At 48.5% G+C, this 20,329-nt stretch overlaps 2 protein-coding genes across 3 annotated transcripts; one reads left to right on the forward strand and one right to left on the reverse strand.

The window, feature by feature from the left end:
• Positions 1 to 2,749: 2,749 nt before the first annotated feature.
• Positions 2,750 to 6,039, forward strand: slc35d3 (solute carrier family 35 member D3). The gene is made up of 4 exons (XM_089022183.1): positions 2,750 to 2,974; positions 4,498 to 4,708; positions 4,774 to 4,931; positions 4,996 to 6,039. The coding sequence occupies exons 1-4, from the start codon at positions 2,750 to 2,752 to the stop codon at positions 5,518 to 5,520; spliced, it is 1,119 nt and encodes a 372-aa protein (XP_088878309.1). The 3' UTR covers positions 5,521 to 6,039.
• Positions 6,040 to 9,930: 3,891 nt separating this feature from the next.
• On the reverse strand, positions 9,931 to 18,486 carry LOC148884084 (alpha-taxilin-like). 2 transcript variants are annotated; one of them, XM_089022587.1, is made up of 11 exons: positions 18,197 to 18,486; positions 17,032 to 17,155; positions 16,909 to 16,954; positions 16,196 to 16,281; positions 15,971 to 16,099; positions 15,693 to 15,887; positions 15,490 to 15,609; positions 15,329 to 15,403; positions 12,305 to 12,397; positions 11,986 to 12,081; positions 9,931 to 11,886 (listed from the first exon to the last, which is right to left on the reverse strand). In XM_089022587.1, exons 2-11 carry the CDS (start codon positions 17,143 to 17,145, stop codon positions 11,080 to 11,082), a joined length of 1,761 nt encoding a protein of 586 aa, XP_088878713.1. In that variant the 5' UTR covers positions 17,146 to 17,155; positions 18,197 to 18,486; the 3' UTR covers positions 9,931 to 11,079. The 2 variants fall into 2 exon arrangements, with proteins under 2 accessions (XP_088878713.1, XP_088878714.1); XM_089022588.1 differs by lacking the exon at positions 18,197 to 18,486 and adding an exon at positions 17,260 to 18,073.
• Between the last annotated feature and the right edge of the window lie 1,843 nt (positions 18,487 to 20,329).

The raw sequence follows: 20,329 nt of genomic DNA on the forward strand, positions 1-20,329 counted from the left end.
GATCGAGCCCTTGAAGAACAGCTGAAGCTGCAACAAAGCGCTTAACATGGACAACGATCAAGGAAATAAAGACGAATAATTAGCCCCCCCCCCCCCAGTTTAAAATGGGAAGGCTTTATATGGCCAAGTTTTAATGTGTCGGAAGCGCTGAGAAAGGGAAGCAAGCAAGCGCGTCAAGAATTTAAAGGGACAAGTTGCGTCCATAATTTGTCAAATCACTTCAAATGACTTCTACTGAGCAGATTCCACCGCACATAGCGATATCTTACATTTTAAAAGCCACACTGAATATTCATGAAGTCTTGTTTTCGAGTTGAATGTCGATGCCAGAAGTGACATCACATTGGGTATGCCCCTGACAGAGAAAGCGACACGCGATGCATTTTGGGTACCTTGTTTGGTCTGAAAACATAGATGGAAAACCGGACGTCATAGACATACTGGAGGCCGGGGACGTGGATGAGCACCCGGAGGAGGACGCGGCGTCTAGCCGCTACCTGGGCGTCTGGCGCTCCATCAGACGGCTGCGCTTCGCCAAGGAAGACGCCCTTGTCCGCAACATGGAGCAAGACGGTCCCTGAGGGACACCTGGCGGCGCCGCGGCTGCCCCGCTCGGCCTCACCGTGTGGAGAAATCGAACGGGGGGCGGAAAGGCAGCCCACGGGCCATGGCAAAGAAAAGCCACGTGGACTCTTCTTGCTTGTCTGACGCGTTTCAGCTGCAGTCCGAGACTGCCTCTTTGGAGGCCAGATCATCCTCTACCCCTTCCCCCCCTCTCAAAAGGAAGAGCGGCTCCGCCTCAAACTAACCCCGCTGCGCGCCCGAGATGGCGTTAGCGGCGCGCGCCAGACCCATCGACGGGGCCCACTTGAGCCGCTGCGGCTGGCGCGACTTTCCAAACGGGACAAAGAAGCCGGGATTGCTATTGATTTTGATGAGCAGCACCTAAATGCCCCCGGCGAGCGGCCACAACAAGAAGCGCCTGACTGAGTGCATGGATGTGTTTTAATGCACCAATTTCTGTGTGTGTGTGTGTGTGTCAGGGTTTGTGAACCTGTGTGTGTTCGTCGTTGTGTACTTTGTTAGGGTCTGAGTGTGCCTTTAAAGGACGACAGACGCCTGCGGACAAGTTTTGTCCATAATTTGTAAAATCACTTCAAATGACTTCTACTGAGCGTATTTTACAAAGATTCCATGGTGTACAGCTATATTTTACGTTTAAAGACTCGCGCTGAATATTTAAAAAGTCCTCTTTTCGAGTTGATGATGACGTCACGTCGGGAACGCTCCTGACCGAGAAAGCGACACACGATGCATTTTGGGTACTTTGTTTGGTCTGAAAACATAGATGGAAAACTACATAAATAACGCAATGGTGAATTGTGTGCTAGCCAATTGCGGTAACACAGATAAAGAAGGTGTAAGTTTACACAAATTCTCAGTGGACAAACCATGCAGCATTTCCAACGGAGCACAACAGTATAGCGCCAGCCGAGGAGCTCCACAGAGTGCGCAAATACCCGCTTGGATAACCGCTGTCATCCTCTCAGCCTGACAAAGGGTTGAAAGTTGCCTCCAGTGGTGAAAGAGAACAATTGTCATAACAGTGGAGCAAACCTATCGGGCAAACATTCAGCTGCTGGAACGAGGAGCTAACCGGAGTTAGCGATGGATAACCGCTGTCATTCAAACGTCAGTTTGTAGCTCTTCATCTTGAAAGTTTAAACAACGTTTTGCATGGGCAACCATTAAACAATCTGCATTGATGTTGACATCTTGTAGCTTATTTGTTTTTCATGGGCTGATATGCCACATATCACCCAATTGATGCTATATTGCTTATTCACGGAGCTTTATATATGCTTCATATATCGTGTCCTTCACCAATTTCGTCGCTTTCCTTGCACGGCTCGAATTGAAACGGAAGGACTTCTTATATCAATCGCAAACACTTATGCTTTCCTCTTCAGAACTATTTGAATCATATTCAGAACTGGATGAGTAATAAGAAAGGATCTTTTTCCGAATCTGAACTCTCTGAAGCCATTGTTTTGATTCTGGAGCAAGGCTGTTTGTGAAGGAGTTTCTTGACGTGACTTCACGAACTGGGGACGGGACTTACTGAATCTCTCCAGTTTCAAGCTCTTTTGTGGCAGTTTTGGGACACTTTAAGTCATTTTTATTGGTGTTTTGCATTTGACTGAAAATATCAGCCTGCGTGTTTTGGGTATTTTAGATGCTATAAAGGTCTGTGTAAGCTCTCAGTCGTACAGGAGTGGTCCATCGATGAGAAGGTTTCTTCAGCCGTCATCTGTACCTTTTGATGGTGTCGGACGTTTCGCCTCCTATCCAAGAGGCTTCGTCAGCGAACAACGTCCGACACCTTCAAAAAGTACAGATGACGGCTGAAGAAACCTTCTCATCGATCGATGACAGTTAGGAAACAAAAAATGGTGTCGGTTGTCCTTTAAGGGACATGTTTTGGGAGAGCCATTTGGACCCCCACGTCAGCATGTGAGGAATTCCCCTTCCACGCCGCCAACTATGCGTCATGGCGAGCGCGGGCGTGTGGATGTGGGCCGCCTTTTTTCCTTGCCATTAAAAAGGTGACAGGCACGTGCGTGCACACGCGCGCCAGAGTCGGAAAGGTCCTCCCCTCAGCCGCCAGCCCCCACCCCGCGCCTCCTCCTTCGGCTCCTGCTCCAGCTCGTCCTCGCTGCGGAAGTTTGCGCGGCGGCAGTGGCGGACGATGGAGGCGCTGCGCGGGCGTGCAGCGGGCATCCTGGTGGCGGTGGCGCACGGCGTGTTTTCGGGAAGCCTCAACATCCTGCTCAAGTTCCTCATCAGCAGCCTTCACTTCCGCTTCCTGACGTTGCTCCAGCTGTGCACGTGCGGCGCCGCCGCGCTGGGACTGGAGACACTGCGCAGACTTGGACGGGTCTCCGTGCCCCCCTTCAGCCTCCGCCTCTCCAAGGTAAGAGTCGTCCGCGTCGGGGCCCCGCCGCAGGGCCCCCGACAAATCCCCCTCGCCGCCCCCCACTTGAGTTGCAACGACTTGACGCAGTGCCGAAAACACCCCCCTACTTTGGTCGTCACGATGTGCGCGTCTGGAAACGCCGGTCGACCGCGCGGTGTGTTCAAGTGGCCCCACACCGCACACCGCTTGATACCTTGGCTTACGAATTTAATTGTTTCCGGGACAGAATGTGTAAGGCGAAAAGTGTGTATCCCAAAAAATTATTTCCCATAGGAAACCATTCCAATGAGAATAATCCGTTCCCAGGTCCCCGTAAAACATAATTTTCTACATTCTAATTTTCTAAGCCTTAAAACTACACCGAATATACCTTATTTTATGTATAATAAATGTGCTATGGTATTCTAATTAAAGAAATAAACTGTACTGTATAATAATGTCGTTTTATTTACCTTTGTGATGGCCGTTGATGGCTTGATGGAATGGAGTGGCCGCTTTCATCAGCATTAAACACTCCATGAGGAACGTAACCTTCTTTCACCATCTTCAAAACCCACCTATTTAAAATTGCATTTTCTGTGTAGCTCTCTCTCTTGTTTCTATTTATAATTGTATTTTATTTATTGCCTTCTATTTGTGATTGTATTTTATTTATGCTTGTCTGGGGATGTAAAGTGTCCTTGAGAGCTTTGAAAGGCGCTTAAACTGTAATATATTATTCTTATTATATTATTATCTTGAGGAATGATCCCTTGTAGGTGCGTTCTCTGTGATAATTTTATCTAGTTCCTCAACAATTGTGCTCTGTTTAGCTGGGTTGATAGCTTTTTGCATCAAGTGTACAGATGGCTTGTGCGGGTTGTTTGTGGAGCCTGATTGATGGGATATTTTAACCTTGCCGTCTACACTCTGCCTTTGAACTATCAAAGTTGAAAGTCTCTCACTGTCGTCTCCCTGTCTCTAACGTTTAAACCATTTCCCCTCACTGATGCGTTCTTGACCAATCACGTGGCTTTAACTGAAGACTGGGGGCGGGGAATAGAGGACAAAAACAGTCGGCTGCCATTTTGTTGTTAGAAGAACAGGCTCATTCACGAACGACACATCATTCATTGAGGCAGCTTCGTGTACGAAAAAAGTTCGTATGATAAGGTAAAGTTCGTATTTCAAGGTAAAATTTTCATAAATTTAACGTTCGTAAACCGAAAAGTTCGTAAGCCAAGGGGTTCGTAAACCGAGGTATCACTGTATTTTTTATTTTTACTTTTGGGGAGGGGGGGGGGTGAGTCGAGAGGAAGCGTCGGGGTGTGCGAATAAAAAAATAAGTGATACAAGAACATCACCTCCGGCCGCGAGGCGAGATTGACGACTTGATGAGGTCATGTCAGCCTCTTACAAACAATGGTGCGTAAACTCCTCAAATTGAGAATTATTTGGGAGGGTAGACATTGGACAAGATGGCATCTGGCACCCTGTTTTTGGGTAGCACTTTGGGCCCTGACGCTTTGGTTCCTCCCCAGGAGTTTGCGGCCGTGTGTGTCCTGTCCACGCTGCAGTCGACGCTGACGCTGTGGTCGCTGCGCAGCCTGAGCCTACCCATGTACGTGGTGTTCAAACGCTGCCTGCCGCTCTTCACGCTTGCCATCGGCGTCTGCGTACTCGGGAACGGGCCGCCGTCCCCGGGCGTCCTCGCCGCTGTGGCCATCACCACAGGGGGCGCCGCGCTGGCCGGTAAGAGCTCCGCCGCACGCCGCTGCCGCAGTCGTCAGCTGCCTTCTGCTTTGCGCCACGGGCAGGTGCGGGAGATCTGAGCGGCGATCCGTTCGGTTATGTGACGGCCGTCCTGGCCGTCATCGTCCACGCGTCCTACCTGGTGGTCATCCAGAAGACCAGCGTGGAGAGCCGGCACGGACCCCTGACCGCGCAGTACGCCATCGCCGTCACGGCCGCCCCGGTGAGGCTGACGCGCGCCGCCGTTTCGTCCGGGCCGCCCGCTCATCCCGCCCGCTTGGCATCAGGTCCTGCTGGCGTGCGCCGTCATTTCGTCGGACGCGGCGGCCATGTGGTCGTACCCAGGGTGGCAGGACGCCGGCGTGGCGGCGCTCTTCCTGGCCAGCGTGGCCATCGGCTGCGCCATGAACTTCACCACCTACCACTGCACCTACCTCAACTCGGCTGTCACCACCAGCTTCGTGGGCGTGGTCAAGAGCGTGGTCACCATCACCGTGGGCATGCTGGCCTTTGACGACGTGGCGCCTACCGCACTCTTTGTGGCCGGCGTGGCAGTCAACACGGTGGGCTCCGTCACCTACTGCGCCGTCAAGTTCTTTGAGATCAAGAAGAAGAGCTCCTATGAGGACTTGGAGGCGGTGCCGCCGGCACCGCCGGACGTCATAGACATACTGGAGGCCGGGGACGTGGATGAGCACCCGGAGGAGGACACGGCGTCTAGCCGCTACCTGGGCGTCTGGCGCTCCATCAGACGGCTGCGCTTCGCCAAGGAAGACGCCCTTGTCCGCAACATGGAGCAAGACGGTCCCTGAGGGACACCTGGCGGCGCCGCGGCTGCCCCGCTCGGCCTCACCGTGTGGAGAAATCGAACGGGGGGCGGAAAGGCAGCCCACGGGCCATGGCAAAGAAAAGCCACGTGGACTCTTCTTGCTTGTCTGACGCGTTTCAGCTGCAGTCCGAGACTGCCTCTTTGGAGGCCAGATCATCCTCTACCCCTTCCCCCCCTCTCAAAAGGAAGAGCGGCTCCGCCTCAAACTAACCCCGCTGCGCGCCCTAGATGGCGTTAGCGGCGCGCGCCAGACCCATCGACGGGGCCCACCTGAGCCGCTGCGGCTGGCGCGACTTTCCAAACGGGACAAAGAAGCCGGGATTGCTATTGATTTTGATGAGCAGCACCTAAATGGCCCCGGCGAGCGGCCACAACAAGAAGCGCCTGACTGAGTGCATGGATGTGTTTTTATGCACCAATATCTGTGTGTGTCAGGGTTTGTGAACCTGTGTGTGTTCGTCGTTGTGTACTTTGTTAGGGTCTGAGTGTGCCTTTAAAGACGACAGACGCCTGCGGACAAGTTTTGTCCATAATTTGTAAAATCACTTCAAATGACTTCTACTGAGCGTATTTTACAAAGATTCCATGGTGTACAGCTATATTTAACGTTTTAAGACTCGCGCTGAATATTTAAAAAGTCTTCTTTTCGAGTTGATGATGACGTCACATCGGGAACGCTCCTGACCGAGAAAGCGACACACAATGCATTTTGGGTACTTTGTTTGGTCTGAAAACTTCGTGTTGATCTATGTTGATGGCAAAATTAGAAGGAAAACATCAATAATGCGATGGTGAATCGTGTGTTGCACAAAAACTACTATTTGATACTATAGTTGACACAAATTCCCAGCAGACAAATCAGCCCATTTCCAACGGAGCTTCGGCGCCATTGTGCATTTTCCAGGACGCTACATTGGAGTCCAGACGCCTCAAAATGATCCGGAAGGACTTCTTTAATCGATTGCAAACATTTATGCTTTCCTCTTCAGAACTATTTGAATCATATTTATAACTGGATGAGTAACAATAAAGCATCTTCTCCGAATCTGAAACCATTGTTTTGATTCTAAAGCAAGGCAAAGACGTCTTGGCGTGATGTCACAAACAAGGGGTCGGGAACTTCTGAAACTCGCCATCACAAGGTCATTTTGAAGTACAGTAAAGTCTCGTTATATCGATATCGGATATATCGATAGTCCCGGTTATATCGATACTATTTCTATGCACGCACGGAGAAAATTACATGCAAACAGGGTCGGATATATCGATAGTCTCGATATTTTTTCGGACTCCCTTGAATATCGATATAACGAGACTTTACTGTAGTTTTGGGACACTTTAAAGGACGTGAATTTTTTGTTTCTTAACTGACATCAGAAAAACGTTTTATAGCATCTAAAATAACCAAAACACACAGTATGATATTTTTATTCAAATGCAAATCACCAATAAAAATAACTTAAAGTGTCCAAAATTTGCAAAAAATTGAGCTGTGAATTGGGCATTTTCAGAAAGTCCCGCCCCCAGTTTGTGACTTCACGGCAATACGTCTTGCATTGCTGGAGAATAAAAACAATGGCTTCAGATTCGGAGAATATGCTTTCTTGTTACACATCCAGTTATGAATATGATTCAAATAGTTCTGAAGAGGAAAGCATACATGTTTGCAATCGATTAAAGAATTTATTCCGTGTCATTTTGAGGCAAACGGGCAGGGGAGATTGTAACACCCAAAAATGGCGACCAGCTCCTGTGAGGAATGAATCAGTCCGATTCCACAGACTAATAAATTCCTTCCATGGAGCTTGGACGCCCTCTTCTGGCAAGTTTTGGGTGCAACATGAGGTTTTCAGACCAAACAAGTACAGCAAACTACATTGACGTGATGGAAGGACTGCTACAATGTGTCTTTTTTTCGGTCAGGGGCATTCCTTTATTGACGTCACGTACGGACTCGTCACCAAAAATAAGACTTCCTGAATATTCAGCGCGAGTCTTAAAACGTAAAATATAAATCTGGAATCTTATTAAAATACGCTCAGTAGAAGTAATTTGAAGCCATTTTACCGATTATGGACACAACTTGTCCGGAGACGTTGGTTGTCCTTTAAGTCAGTGTTTTTCAACCTTTTTCAAGCCAAGGCACATTTCTTCCGTTGAAATTATCTCGGGGCACACCCACAGCTGAAAATGTGGGGGAAAAGTATGAACTGTTAATGTATGCTTTTTTTCACATGTTTTTATTATATTATTAATAATTAACAATATACCAGCCGCAGCATACACAAAACACAATGTGCAACACAATATGACAGGTCATAACATATTGTTAATAACAATTAAATAAAATAAATATATATAACAATATGTTATATTGGTAATATAAGCTTTTTTTAAACGTTGAAGAATGATGTTATATTATAACATAGGATTTAACTAAACACAAAGAAAAAAAGTATTTTATAATCTTTCATATTTATATTTACTCAGTGTGAAACCTGGGCCCGTTTGGACGAACAGAGAGCTGATATCCTGGATGGATGGATGGATTGGATTGGATATGCCTTTATTAGTCTCACAGTGGATGAAAGGCACACACGAAGCTCTTCCTCCACAGCTCTCAGTCTTTCTCTGTCTTTTGTTTTTTTACTGCAGTCAGGCTTGAAAAGCTCACCTCACACAGATATGTTGTGGAAAAGGTGAGCAATGTCAAAATAGCTTTGTTAGCCAGCATGGAGGACTCCTTGGCAGCTGCCAACCAAAAACTGTCCAAAGGTAGATTAGCAAAGGTTAGCTTGAGGCCACGATTTTGTCTCATTTCAGTTAGTTCTTCCTGCTCCTGTAAAGACATGTTTATTCTTAGCGGAATGGGTCCCTAACCCAGCCAAGGTGCTCCGTGGAGGCTGAAGAGAAATAAAATGTCATCTTCTCCTCAAGAGTTTTCAGATGTTTCACTATTAACTCACACAGTGCAGTAGTATTGACATCTTGCCATTTATTGGTGAGTGGGAACATTTCAAGATTGCCCCTTTCCACATGTTGCTGCCAGAGGTGCACCTTTGAACGAAAACCATTTATTTTATCATAACTTGTAAGCAGATTTTCATTTCATGAAAATTGCCTGTTTCCCCGTTTGTTCATGCAGGCGAACAAAGTATTCCACATTTTTATTTTTATAAATATATGGCGTTGTCCCGGACAACCATTTTTAAAAAATAATTATAATAATAATACAGTGATACCACGGTTTACGAACCCCTTGGCTTACAAACTTTTCGGTTTACGAATGTTACATTGATGAAAATTTTACCTTGGCATAAGAACTATTTTCAGGGATACACACGGAGCTGCCACAATGAGTTATGTGTCGTTCACGAACGAGAGCCCGTTCTCCTAACAAGAAAATGGAGGCAGAGTGTTTCGTCCTCTATTCCCCGCCCCCAGTCTTTGGTAAAAGCCACGTGATTGGTCAAGAACGCAGCAGTGAGGGGGTTTACAGACAAAGAGAAAGTGAGGCCATTATCCCAAAAACAAAATGGCGTCTTCGGTTAAAGCCACATGATTGGTCAAGAATGCGGCAGTAGGGGAGGGGGGGTTAAACATTAAAGAGACAGGCTTATGACAGAGAGAGAGAGTCGGAAAATACACACACACGAAAGGGAGATGACAGAGCTTCAAACAAAAAAACAAAAGTGAAAAAAATCCAAAAGTGAAATGGTGAGAAAATGGATAAACAACAGTGAAATTTGGACTCTTTTCAACTTTGATAGTTCAAAGCAGAGTGTAGACTGCAAGGTTAAAATAGCCCATCAATCAGGCTAACAAATTACCCGCACAAGCCATCTGTACACTTGATGCAAAAAGCTATCAACCCAGCTCAACAGAACACAATTGATGAGGAAAAAGGTAAAATTATCGCAGAGAAAGCACTTCCAAGGGATCATTCCTCAAGATGGCGAAAGAAAAAGGCTATGTTCCTCATAAAGTGTTTAATGCTGATGAAACTGGCCACTCCATTCAATCAAGCCATCAACGACCATCACAAAGGTAAATAAAACGACTTTACTATAAAGTACAGTTTATTTCTTTTATGAAACCTATACCATACCATACCATACCATACCATACCATACCATACCATATGTATTATAAGTAAAATAAGGTATATTTTGTGTAGTTTAAGGCTTAGAAAATTAGAAAGTAAAAAATTATGTTTTATGGGGACCTGGGAACGGATTATTCTTATTTATTCCTATAGGAAATAAATTTTGGGGATACACACTTTTCGCCTTAGACACTCTGTTTAGGAACCAATTAAGTTCGTAAGCCAAGGTATCACAGTAATACATTTCATTTCTAAGCGCCTTTCAAAACTCTCAAGGTCACTTGAAAATCACAGGATAAAGGTTTTATGGTTTTTTTTCTGTGCAGACGAGCGGGAGCGAAAAGAACAAAAGCAAGGCTGAGCGCTTTCCGAGGGTCGGTGGCGGGCAAAAACGCGGCAAGGGTACTTTGTGTGTCAGAACGTGCGAGGTGGTAGATGACAGGTCGCTGACGGCAAGCCGTTCCGTTCGCCGCCAGCACGCCGTGTCCCCCCCCCCGGGAGCCATTTGAAGGAAAGTGGCGACGTTGCCGTTAAGCGTCGCCACCGCAATTTTCCCGCAAGGAAAGTAGACGCCGGCGACCCACCATGCCACGGCAGCAAAAGCGCAGCCGGCCGTTGCTGAGGCGACCCAATGTTCTCTGCTTTCCCATTGGCCGGCCACCGCTCGTTCACTCAGAATGAGGAGCAAATTTGCCGCTTGGCTTCTCTGGAGAGCAAGCGAGCGTCGGCTGGTCTGGGCGCACGGGCCAGCAATATCCCCCCGCCACCATAATAGAGGCGTGCTGTCGCCCATTTTTTGCCTCCAGCAAGGTCAGTCGTCCCGCCCATTTGTGCCATTTGCCGACCCCGCTCGACCCGGGAAGGACAGCCGGCGTCCGGGGCGGTCAGCCAAGCTCTCCGCTGGCAAGGAAAGGTGACTGACTGGCTTTTGTCCAAGGAAAAAAAGCCTTTTTTGAGAGCCCGTTTGGTTGGTGATCACCACCCCGTTTCGTGCCCAACGACTTGACGCCGGACGGTTCCCCCCAAGAAGGAAGGAGGGTCAAAAGAGTTTGATGTTTCTCTTTATTTGCAAATTGGTAGTTGTCAGATCTCCCAGGCAATTGACACGCAGATGTATCCCAGAGCTTGATCGTGGAGTGGAGTGGAGCAAGTCGTGCTGTGAACTCCGACACTGTGCAGGTCTCTGGGAGTCTGCGTGCGTGTGTGTCTGAGTCCGAGTGAATCTGCCGTCTCTGTCCTACGACGGCTACTTATATACCCATTTTCATGTGTGGAAAATGCGTCAGTCTGAGACGCACTTCAAAGACATCAAAGTGTTGAAAGGCGCACTTCAAAGGCGTAAACATGTCAGCGCCACGCACCTGTGACGCCACAGGTCTTTTCTTTGGCTCCTGTTGGGTGTGGCGGCGGCGCCCTTGCGAGGTGTCGGCAACGCCCTCAAATGTTCTGAATTTTCCTCCTCTTCTTGCTTTCTTTCTTGGGTTGTTGTCTCGGTGCCGAGGGCGTGGACTCAGGGCCTTCGGCGGTACCTTTGGCGGGACCTTCGGCGGGACCTGCGACAGGGCCTTCGGCGGGGTCCTCGGCGGGGTCCTCGGCGGGGTCCTCGGCGGGGTCCTCGGCGGGGTCCTCGGCGGGGTCCTCAGCTCCCGTGTGCCACCGGCCGACTGTCGAGGTCAATGCTTGTACCTCAGCCGCGGTGTCGGGAGAAGACCCAGAGTCAGATCTCGCTTTGAGGTTTTTTTCTGATTTGGGGCGGAGCTCCGGTTTCACGTCTGGTCCCGCTTCCCCTTCTGCCGCCGTTCCTTGACCAACGTCCGGCTCAGCGTGGGGTTCGGCTTTGGCTTGCGGCTCTCCTTGCGCCTCCGCTGGCGATTGGTGGTTTGGCTCCGGCGAACCCAGACCACCGTTGAAATGTCCCAACGCGTTGCCATCCAAGCGGTCCTCCGGGTCTGATGCGCCCTCTTGGCCATCCGGTCCCGTGCCGTGCGACGCCTGCAAGGATTCGTCAAACACTTGCCCGAGGCGCCGCATGTCCTCCATCACGACGTCGTGGTCGTGATAGTCGTGATCGTGGTGGTTTTCAGGTGCGGATGCTGCCTCGGGGGATGTCTCGCCGCTGGAGCGGCGGACGTCTTTGATTTTGGCATACAGAATTTTCCTCTCATCCTGCAGCGCTCGACACAATTTCTCGAGCTTGTGGATGGTCTCCACAAAAACCTCGTACTCTTTGCCCTTCTCGCTCCTCTGTTGGGGGGGTGGTAGGGGGATGAGGGGGAGCACGGCGGCAGAGTGAGAGGGGAACGAGCTCACACCCAAAGACGCCTAGGTACGAGCGCGACTCACCTCCTCCAATAAGTCCATCAAAGCTTTGTTGCAATTCTCGAACCTCTGCTTCCAGACGTTGGACTCCTTCTCCAGATGCTTCATCTTCTCCGACATCTTAAGCACAAAGACAAGAACACGACGGACGGAATCAACAGTACAGCACCACACGCACAACAAGTGTACGCTGACGTGATGGGAGTTGAATCGGAGACGCGAGGGTGATGATGTTCTTTTTTAAGTAAGGCCCTCCACTCCCGGTAGACTTTTGCGTCTTTTGCCATAGAGTCCGTCTGGCGTGCCAGCCAAAAGGCCGCAAAGCTCCTTCCGATCTTGGTACCTTTTCCATCTCGGCCTTGAAGCGAGCGTAGATTTCATTGCTCTTGGCTAGTGTCGTCTGGAACTCGTCAAACTTTTTGGAGTAGAGCGCCAACTGCAGGGCGACAAGGTCATCAAGAGGTCATCTTCAGGTCTTCGGGTTATTTAAATTAACTCTATTTTTGAGGGATGATTGAAAAGCGCAGAGGCGTGTGTGGCTGCCGCTTCTCACCCATAGTAAAAAACGGATCCTGTGACTGTAAAGTGACCTTGAGTTTTGAAAGGCGCTTATAAATGAACTGTATTATTATTATTATTATTATTATTATTATTATTATTATTATTATTATTATTATTATTATTATTATTATTCAGCGGCGGTCCGTGCTTTTCACACCTAGGCCTTCAGTGAAGTCCTGCTTAGTCCGACTTGAACAAATATCCCTCGTAATACCATAATTTATGACACAACGGCTGGAGATATCATTTACAAAAGCACACGCACGCAGTACTGGGCGTGGCGTCACTGTGTCTACAACACGGGCTATTTTCCAGAGCAATTACACATCAATAAATCTGCATCAGCAATTAGAACTTGTCACTATACGTGATACTGCAAACACTTAAAAATAAAAGGAAAATTAAAATCATTTGTCCACAAAGTTTTATAAAGTCCCCCAAGAATATGCAATCTTTAACAAGATTTTACGCTAAATTACAAAATGTCAGTTTAATATAAGAAAAACAACAAGACGTTCACAAAAAGAACTATTTGTTGAAAATAAAAGTTGAAACCTAAAAGTAAATCTTTTTCATTTGTTCTCGAGAATAGGCTTACCTACATGCGACAGCGAGTTGTCCTCTCCTTCAGCCATTGTGGGATAAAAAAGCGAGTAGATATACTTGGTTTTTCTGCTGAAGTTTCCGGGTCTGATCTGTTGTCAGCTTGTTTGATTTGCATAGCGCTGCCTCCGCTGAGGGCTGAGGTAAAGTGAGTATCCAATTACAGGACGCGTACGTCATGTTCAACGCGAGGCCCTCTAGCTGGCCTTATTGTGCCAACTTGTGATCTGATTGGCTATCGCAATTGTATATCACCTACATGTGCCCATGTACAGCGCACAGATGCCCTCACTGTTGATTCTGAAGGCGTGGGTCAGATTTCATACAGCCTGCCGACACAAACTAGCTGAATTCTGATTGGATTAAAAACTACAACACTGAAAGGAGCATAACCAAATGGATATAATATAACATCAAGAAAACAGTATGTAGAATAATTATATACAGTAAAGTCTCGTTATATCGATATCGGATATATCGATAGTCCCGGTTATATCGATACTATTTCTATGCACGCACGGAGAAAATTACATGCAAACAGGTTCGGATATATCGATCGTCCCGGTTATATCGATATTTTTTCGGACTCCCTTGAATATCGATATAACGAGACTTTACTGTATATATATTTAGAAAAAATACTTTTTTTAATGAAATTGACTTTTATTATAATTATGATAATGATGTCTGAGTATGTTAGGCCAGCAGAGAAGGTCTTGCTGGCCCTGGCGGCCCACCACTGTTATTATTATATAAAAAGCCTTGAACGCTAGCACGTGTCCCCGCGGAGTTGAAATGAGCGGGTTTCCTGTATCGCTTTTATTTTGAAGAGCCACGTCCTGCCAGTGCGCAGTACTTGCCCTCGCTTGAGACGTCTTGTTAACCAACAATGATTTCACTGCGTTCAGCTCACTTTCACCTTGGAGCTCGGCCGCCCTTTTTTGCCTCATTGCCTCCCTTCGCCTTCCTTCGCCGCCTCGGCGCCCCCCACCGCCCCCGCTACATTTTTTCTTTTTCCAACCTCGGCCCGTTTTCGGAAGTCTTTGTTTCCTTCGCCTTTGCCCTTTTTCCATATCGGAAAACAGATTGGCCATTTGCTTGGTGGCTCGCAGACTATTGAAACTCGTGAAGCGTCCGAAGGAAGCTTCCACCAATGAAGTCTTGTGGGTGCAACACATTGGGATATTCCGTTTCTGACCACTGGGGGCTGACGGAGATCATTGGCGGGGGGCCTGCTCAAAGACGTATTATTATTATTATTATTATTATTATTATTATTATTATTAAATAACAACAATAAAAATAATCCATTTCATTTCTAAGTGCCTTTCAAAGCTCTCAAGGTCACTTTACAGTCACAGGATCTGTTTTTCTGTGGGTGAGCAGCGGTAGCCACACGCGCCAGCATTTACTCATCCCGGAAGTAACTCAAATAGATAGAAAGCTAGCCAGCTATTGGGTAGCGAATAGATAGCCAACAGCTAGCCAGCTTCCAATCAGCTACACAGCTAAAAGCTAGCTAATTGATAGCAAATAAATAGTGAATATAGCCAGATAGCCAAGAGCTAGCCAGCCAGACAGCTTACAGTCAGCTAGACAGCTAAATGCTAGCTAGCCAGCTAATGGATAGCAAATAAATAGCTAATAGATAGCCAGATTGCCAACAGCTAGACAGCCCAAGGCACAAACGGTATTGAGAACTCGGCAGCTGTGCCCTTGTTTCATCTCGATGGACGACCGGGTGTTTTTTTTTTTTCATGAAAAGAGCCTAGGAGCTCGGGTGGGAGGCCATATCGGTCCGAGTTTAGGGCCCCGCCCAATTTGACCACGGATGCTCCGAAATGTCGGCTTTGGACAAGGCCGGACGATGAAGTTGACCGAGTCTCTGGAATAGTTTTTTTTGGGAAGTGCGATATGTGTTGGCAACGTATGGCGGTGCGGGGGCATCCTACTGGTCTGAACCGTTTGTGTTTGCCCACAGATTTGGACTCCACCGGCCCAGATGTTCGTTACCGAGGTGGATCGCGCTATTTCCAGAGGCCCCAAACGCACCCCAGAGCCTCCCGTCATTCAGGAGTCAGTCAAAGGTTCATTCTTTCGGGAGGCGCCTTTTGCTGATGGAGGGCCCCGAGGTTGCCGTGGGCGCATCCGTATCTTCCACTCTGCTGCCGAAAGAGAGCAAAGGTATGATGGTGTCACTCACCTTCTTCTTCATTCTCAGCTCCTCCTCCTTCATGGCAACGCACTCCCGGGTTTTATCCACCGCCTCGGCCAGCAGCTGTGGTGCGGTGGCAGAAATTCACAGGCGCGCAAAACGCAAGAAAGGCGACGGGGAGCCGGAAGCGCCGCCTCCAGGCCACTCACATATTCTTTCTCGCGCCGGTGCTTCTGCTGCGCCTCGGCGAGCAGCGCGTTGGCCTGATCCAGCTTGGCTGAAGTCAGCTGTTGTTGGAGGTCGTGGTGACGGTTGACTTTCTCCAAACTCTGCGCACACAGGCACACGCGTTGGCAATCACCAGCTGAGAAGCGGCGGCGGCGCCGTGGACGCTTTTGTCTTTCCGTATGACCTCCTCTCGACGCTGACACTGCTCCAGCAGCGAGTGCAGTTTTTGGCTCAGCTTGGCGTTGTCCTGGCAAAGTTTGTCATTCCGGGCACTGTGCTGCTCGATCTGTGTCTGGATTTCTGCCAGCGAAGTCTGGAAATGAGCGGCCATGTCCGAGCGCTTTTCTTCATCCTCGCGGCAGTGGTGCAAGGCCTTGTCCTGCGCGGCGGTATGGGGGAAAAGCGTCAATGTCACATTTACCGCGGCACGGCAAAGTTTGGGAAGCCTTTATGGTGCTCTACCCGCAGTGTGCGGTAGTGGTCTTGGACCTCTCGGCACAAGCTCTCCAATTGTCCTCTCTCGGTCCGCAGGCTGCAAATCGTGTCGCCTAGAGCCTGAATCTCCCTCTGTTGGCCACACTCACGCACCAACTTGACACACGCACATGTGCATCGGTTGGCGCGGAAGCTGAATGGGAAGCTGAACGGGAAGCTGAACGGGAAGCTGAACGGGAAGCCTCAACTCACCAGCTCGGCGTGTTTCTTCCTCAGGTGATGGAGTTTTTCCTCAGGTGATGACAAAGCGCTCAGACTGTCCGTGATGGCGGCCACCTCTACGACCGCAACCGATGACCGCGGTGAGAAACGAGCGCCGCAACAATGGAGCGACAATAGCAGGTGGCTCTTATTTCTCCCAACCTCCTCCAAACGCCCAAAGTCACTCCAAAGCCCATAAGTAGGCCAAGTGCACGCAATCCACTGACTAGGTTGGAGTGGCCCCCGTGTGCCCAGAATGGATCTCCCCAAATCCCCCACGCGCCCCTGAGCCTTCTTCACAAGCCTCTCGCGACAAGTCGGCCATTGGTGATGAATAAGAGGAGCGGGGCAAGCGCGCTCCCTCCTCGTTGCCAAGATCCCCTAACGCGCTTCATGGACGATTGCTCCACGCCGCGACCACCATTGGCCTTTTGGCTTGCAGTCTCGGTCAACGCACATCGTCGAGGAATAGGCACTAACGTCAACCCCCCTTACCACCACCTCCGCGGTCCTCCATCGATCAAGGATGTGGCAAACGGAGGAGGCGCGATTAGGCCGCGAGTTGAAAGCGCCCGGTCAGGACGGTTCCTGGTTGGAGCGCAACTTCTGGGCTGCCCGGGAAGCTGCGAGGAGCTAGCGGGGTTGCGTCAAGAGAAATAAGATCCACCTGCCGCGACTGAACCCAAGTTGTGCGCACGACGAACCTGACTGGACACTTGTGGTGAGGTCACGGCGTGCGTCCACGTCCACCTGGAAGGGTCACACCGCACGGCGCATTCACAAAGCCAATAGTGGCAACGCAGGAGGCCAAGGCCGCCGTGGCTCACCTGAGCGCCGCCGTCGACGATCTCCTTGAGTCTTCTGCTGAACTCTTGCGTGAAGTCCTCGCTAGTGATGGGCGGAGCATCCTCAACCTGTGGGTGGGGCACTGACGTTTCCATCTAGGCAGCGCTAGCAAGGGGAAGGAAACGGGAACCGTCAGCGGCTTCGGAACTAACCCGGCGCTGGCCGACCCTCGCCTGATGCAAACATCGATAGACGCCACGCCAACTCGCCAGATGCTAAGGTCCGCAAAGTTGGTGCGACGAGCACGTGGCTTGGCATGGTCGCCACTGGAGTAGAAGCGGATGGCTACAGTTTTGTCCGCCGGTGACGCAACGCTCGAAGTGGCTGGTCCCATTCAGTCACGGCCGTTCTTGACTTTAGCGTCTCTGGCCGTGGCCCCGGCAGACGCTAAAGTTGGCAAGTTGACACGGAGGCGCCATGCCGGTCGCTGTCCCGCCCGCAGCATTTAAGAAAGCTTTGGCGCGCCGCAGTATTGCACCGTCTGGCTCACGTGAGACGACCTTGCGCCAACGTTGCCGAGCTAAATAAAGAACCAGCTTGTCATTGAGGGTGAAGAACCTAACGGCGGCAGCTGTTCCATTGGGGAACCTCGGGGAGGAAGCCCGGGCCCCCGCGCCACGTTGGCGGGGGTACACGCTTGTGGCACTCGCTTCATCCGATGCGTTGGATCACGCAAGTTTGTAGCCATCGCACACGATGGAACCATGTTCTTGTGCAGTTGCTCGTCTTAGGATGAGCTTGTCTTAGTTTTGACCTTGCAACTGTGGCCCGCTTGGCCTGGCGCGTTTCCCCTTCACCGTTTGTTTTTCCTTGGAACATGTCGCCCGTCGACAAGCTTCCGCCCGCCCGACAAAAATTCCCAGACAGGATCTGGGAGTCTTTCTTTGCAGTTGTCACGTCAGACTGAAAAAATGTCAAAGCTATGTCGGGACTGAGTGACGCTAAGTCGTCCGACAACCCCTCTTTACTTTGGAAAGAGATTGCCATGCACACATTTGGAGCCATACATCAAGTTTTGTCATCTTCTCTGCCCCCCCCCCCAAAAAAAAAAAAAAAAAAAAAACAACAATTGAAGAAATATGCCCGATGGGATTTGAGGTGTTGATGTCGTCGGTGCTCAACATGGATGAAGAAAGGAAAACTTACCAGAGGAAGCAAAGGCGACTGACTGAGAGAGCGATGAAGAGTATGACGATGATGATGATGATGATGATGAGGAGGAGCCAAATGAAGACAACAGCTGAATGCCCAAAATAATCCCACGGCCTCTGCTCATATTGCACCCTTTCAGGCGCCCTCTCAGGCGCCCCTTTCAGTCATGGACTCAAGGAAAAAGTGGCCCATTTGCAAAGCATTTTCGGGGATCTTTCCAGACTCCATCACATTGACGAGTGCACGAGAATGTCGCTTGAGTCACTTTCTCGCCACAAGTGGCAACACAAGTCTCTCTCACTCTCTCTCTCTTTCTCTCTCTCGCTCTCTCTTTCACTCTCTCTCACACACGAAGAAGAGCACATCTCTTTCTCTGCTGCCCAAGAAATAAATTATCTTTTTGTACATCATCTTGCTTCCTTTTCATTTAACATCATCACAACACCACCGAAGAACCGAACGGTTCCATACCTGTCAACCTTGGCTAATAGCTGCCCTTATAAATGATTACAATTCCCGTATAAAAGTTGTAGTGCGCCGTATATTATTTGAAATGATTAAAAAACGCTAACACAAGCGGAAATGCAGTTTACCGCACATGCGCACATTCTGCTTTCATAATCGACCATACGCAGCATTAAAAAAATATATACATATGATCGAGTATTACTTTTGCTCCCCTTATTAATGATTGCAATTCCCCTTATTAAGCGATAATAAACCTTACAAACACAACCCGACACATACTTATTAACTTATAGCAAGAATAAAAACAAAGGTAAAAAAAATGCCGTCATTGTCTCTGAATCCGGGAACATTGATTTTACTAAATCAGAAAAGTGGTCCGCAGCCATTAACGGGATGTTGTGCTCCGCAAGAAAATGGCAGAAGAGAATTTCAGCATTTGTCACTTCGTGGGATGCCGCTGGATCAGCACTAGATACAAAGTGTTTGGTCAATGGAACATGAGACTTGCTTTTTCTACATTTTCCACGTGTCCGGCAGTTTTAAAGTGTCTCTTTAGATTGTAAAATCCACTTGCAGCAACTTTTACATCCTTTTTACACGGAACGCAGAACAAAAACTAAGGACCTTTTGTTGACGATCTTATCCATCCAGCGTATTCACCATGGAGACTCTCCCATTCTTTTTGGTGGCGACCCGATCCTAGAGTTTTTCTGTTCTTACTTGGCGGTTCTCCCACACTTCTACGTTATAACTAGTCGATTCCTCGATTGCAACACAAAAGCCGGACTTCAAATACGGAAATACAAAATTTAACGAAAACAATGTGTTGCGCATATGCATATCATGCTTTATCGACAAAGACTCGATAAATGCAGAAATTTTTTATCGCATAAAAGTTGTTATACGGCATAGACAATTCAACGTGATGAAAAAAACGTATAAAATGACCCCATAACTGGAATCGAATGGCTTCTCGCATTCATGGACGATTTTGGAGTTTGTCCGCGTGTATGTGTTCGTGCACTTAATAATAATAATACATTTCATTTTTAAGCGCCTCTCAAAACTCTCAAGGTCACTTAATAAAAATAATAATACATTACATTTTAAGCGCCTTTCAAAGCTCTCAAGGACACTTTACAGTCACAGACAAGCATAGGTACTATAATAAATAAAATACAATCACAAATGGAATACAATAAACAAAATACAATTATAAATAGAAATTAACAGTCACTGTTAGATGTTTTTCTGTGGGTGAGCAGCAGCAGCCGCACGTGCCAGCGTTCACTCAACCCGAAAGTAACTCAAAGAGATAGAAAGCTAGCTAGCTAGCTAATACGTAGCTAATAGTAGTGATGTGTCCAGCGACACTGAGGCGTCGATGTGTGCGCTGAGTTTCCTGGGCAAATCCCGCGTCTGTGCGCGTACCTCTTAAGAAAGTCACGTGACCACTACCGGAGCCACTGTTGCTATGGCAACCGGTGCATTCTTTATGACGTCATTGTTAACCTTTTGGGGATTACGTCGTCATTGCGTTGATAGAAATATACCGAAACACTCACAATAGAATACTTATATACGACAACTTCGGGAGGTTCATATTGTATTAAATGTTCGGTAAAAAAATAGTAAGTTTTTTTCCCCCCTTTCTGGATT

Source organism: Hippocampus bargibanti, linkage group LG19 (assembly GCF_051943395.1).
Source record: "Hippocampus bargibanti isolate YZ-2025 linkage group LG19, ASM5194339v1, whole genome shotgun sequence".
Lineage (NCBI taxonomy): Eukaryota > Metazoa > Chordata > Actinopteri > Syngnathiformes > Syngnathidae > Hippocampus > Hippocampus bargibanti.

Excerpts from the sequence above, each read along its gene's own strand:
- slc35d3 (XM_089022183.1), top strand. The coding sequence starts at position 2,750 with ATGGAGGCGCTGCGCGGGCGTGCAGCGGGCATCCTGGTGGCGGTGGCG. Across the intron at positions 2,975-4,497 it reads TCAGCCTCCGCCTCTCCAAG|GAGTTTGCGGCCGTGTGTGT; the intron begins GTAAGAGTCGTC and ends GTTCCTCCCCAG. Across the intron at positions 4,709-4,773 it reads AGGGGGCGCCGCGCTGGCCG|GTGCGGGAGATCTGAGCGGC; the intron begins GTAAGAGCTCCG and ends CGCCACGGGCAG.
- LOC148884084 (XM_089022587.1), bottom strand. The coding sequence starts at position 17,145 with ATGGAAACGTCAGTGCCCCACCCACAGGTTGAGGATGCTCCGCCCATC. Across the intron at positions 15,404-15,489 it reads ACCGGCGCGAGAAAGAATAT|CTGCTGGCCGAGGCGGTGGA; the intron begins GTGAGTGGCCTG and ends ACCGCACCACAG. Across the intron at positions 11,887-11,985 it reads TGATGGACTTATTGGAGGAG|AGGAGCGAGAAGGGCAAAGA; the intron begins GTGAGTCGCGCT and ends CCCCCCCAACAG.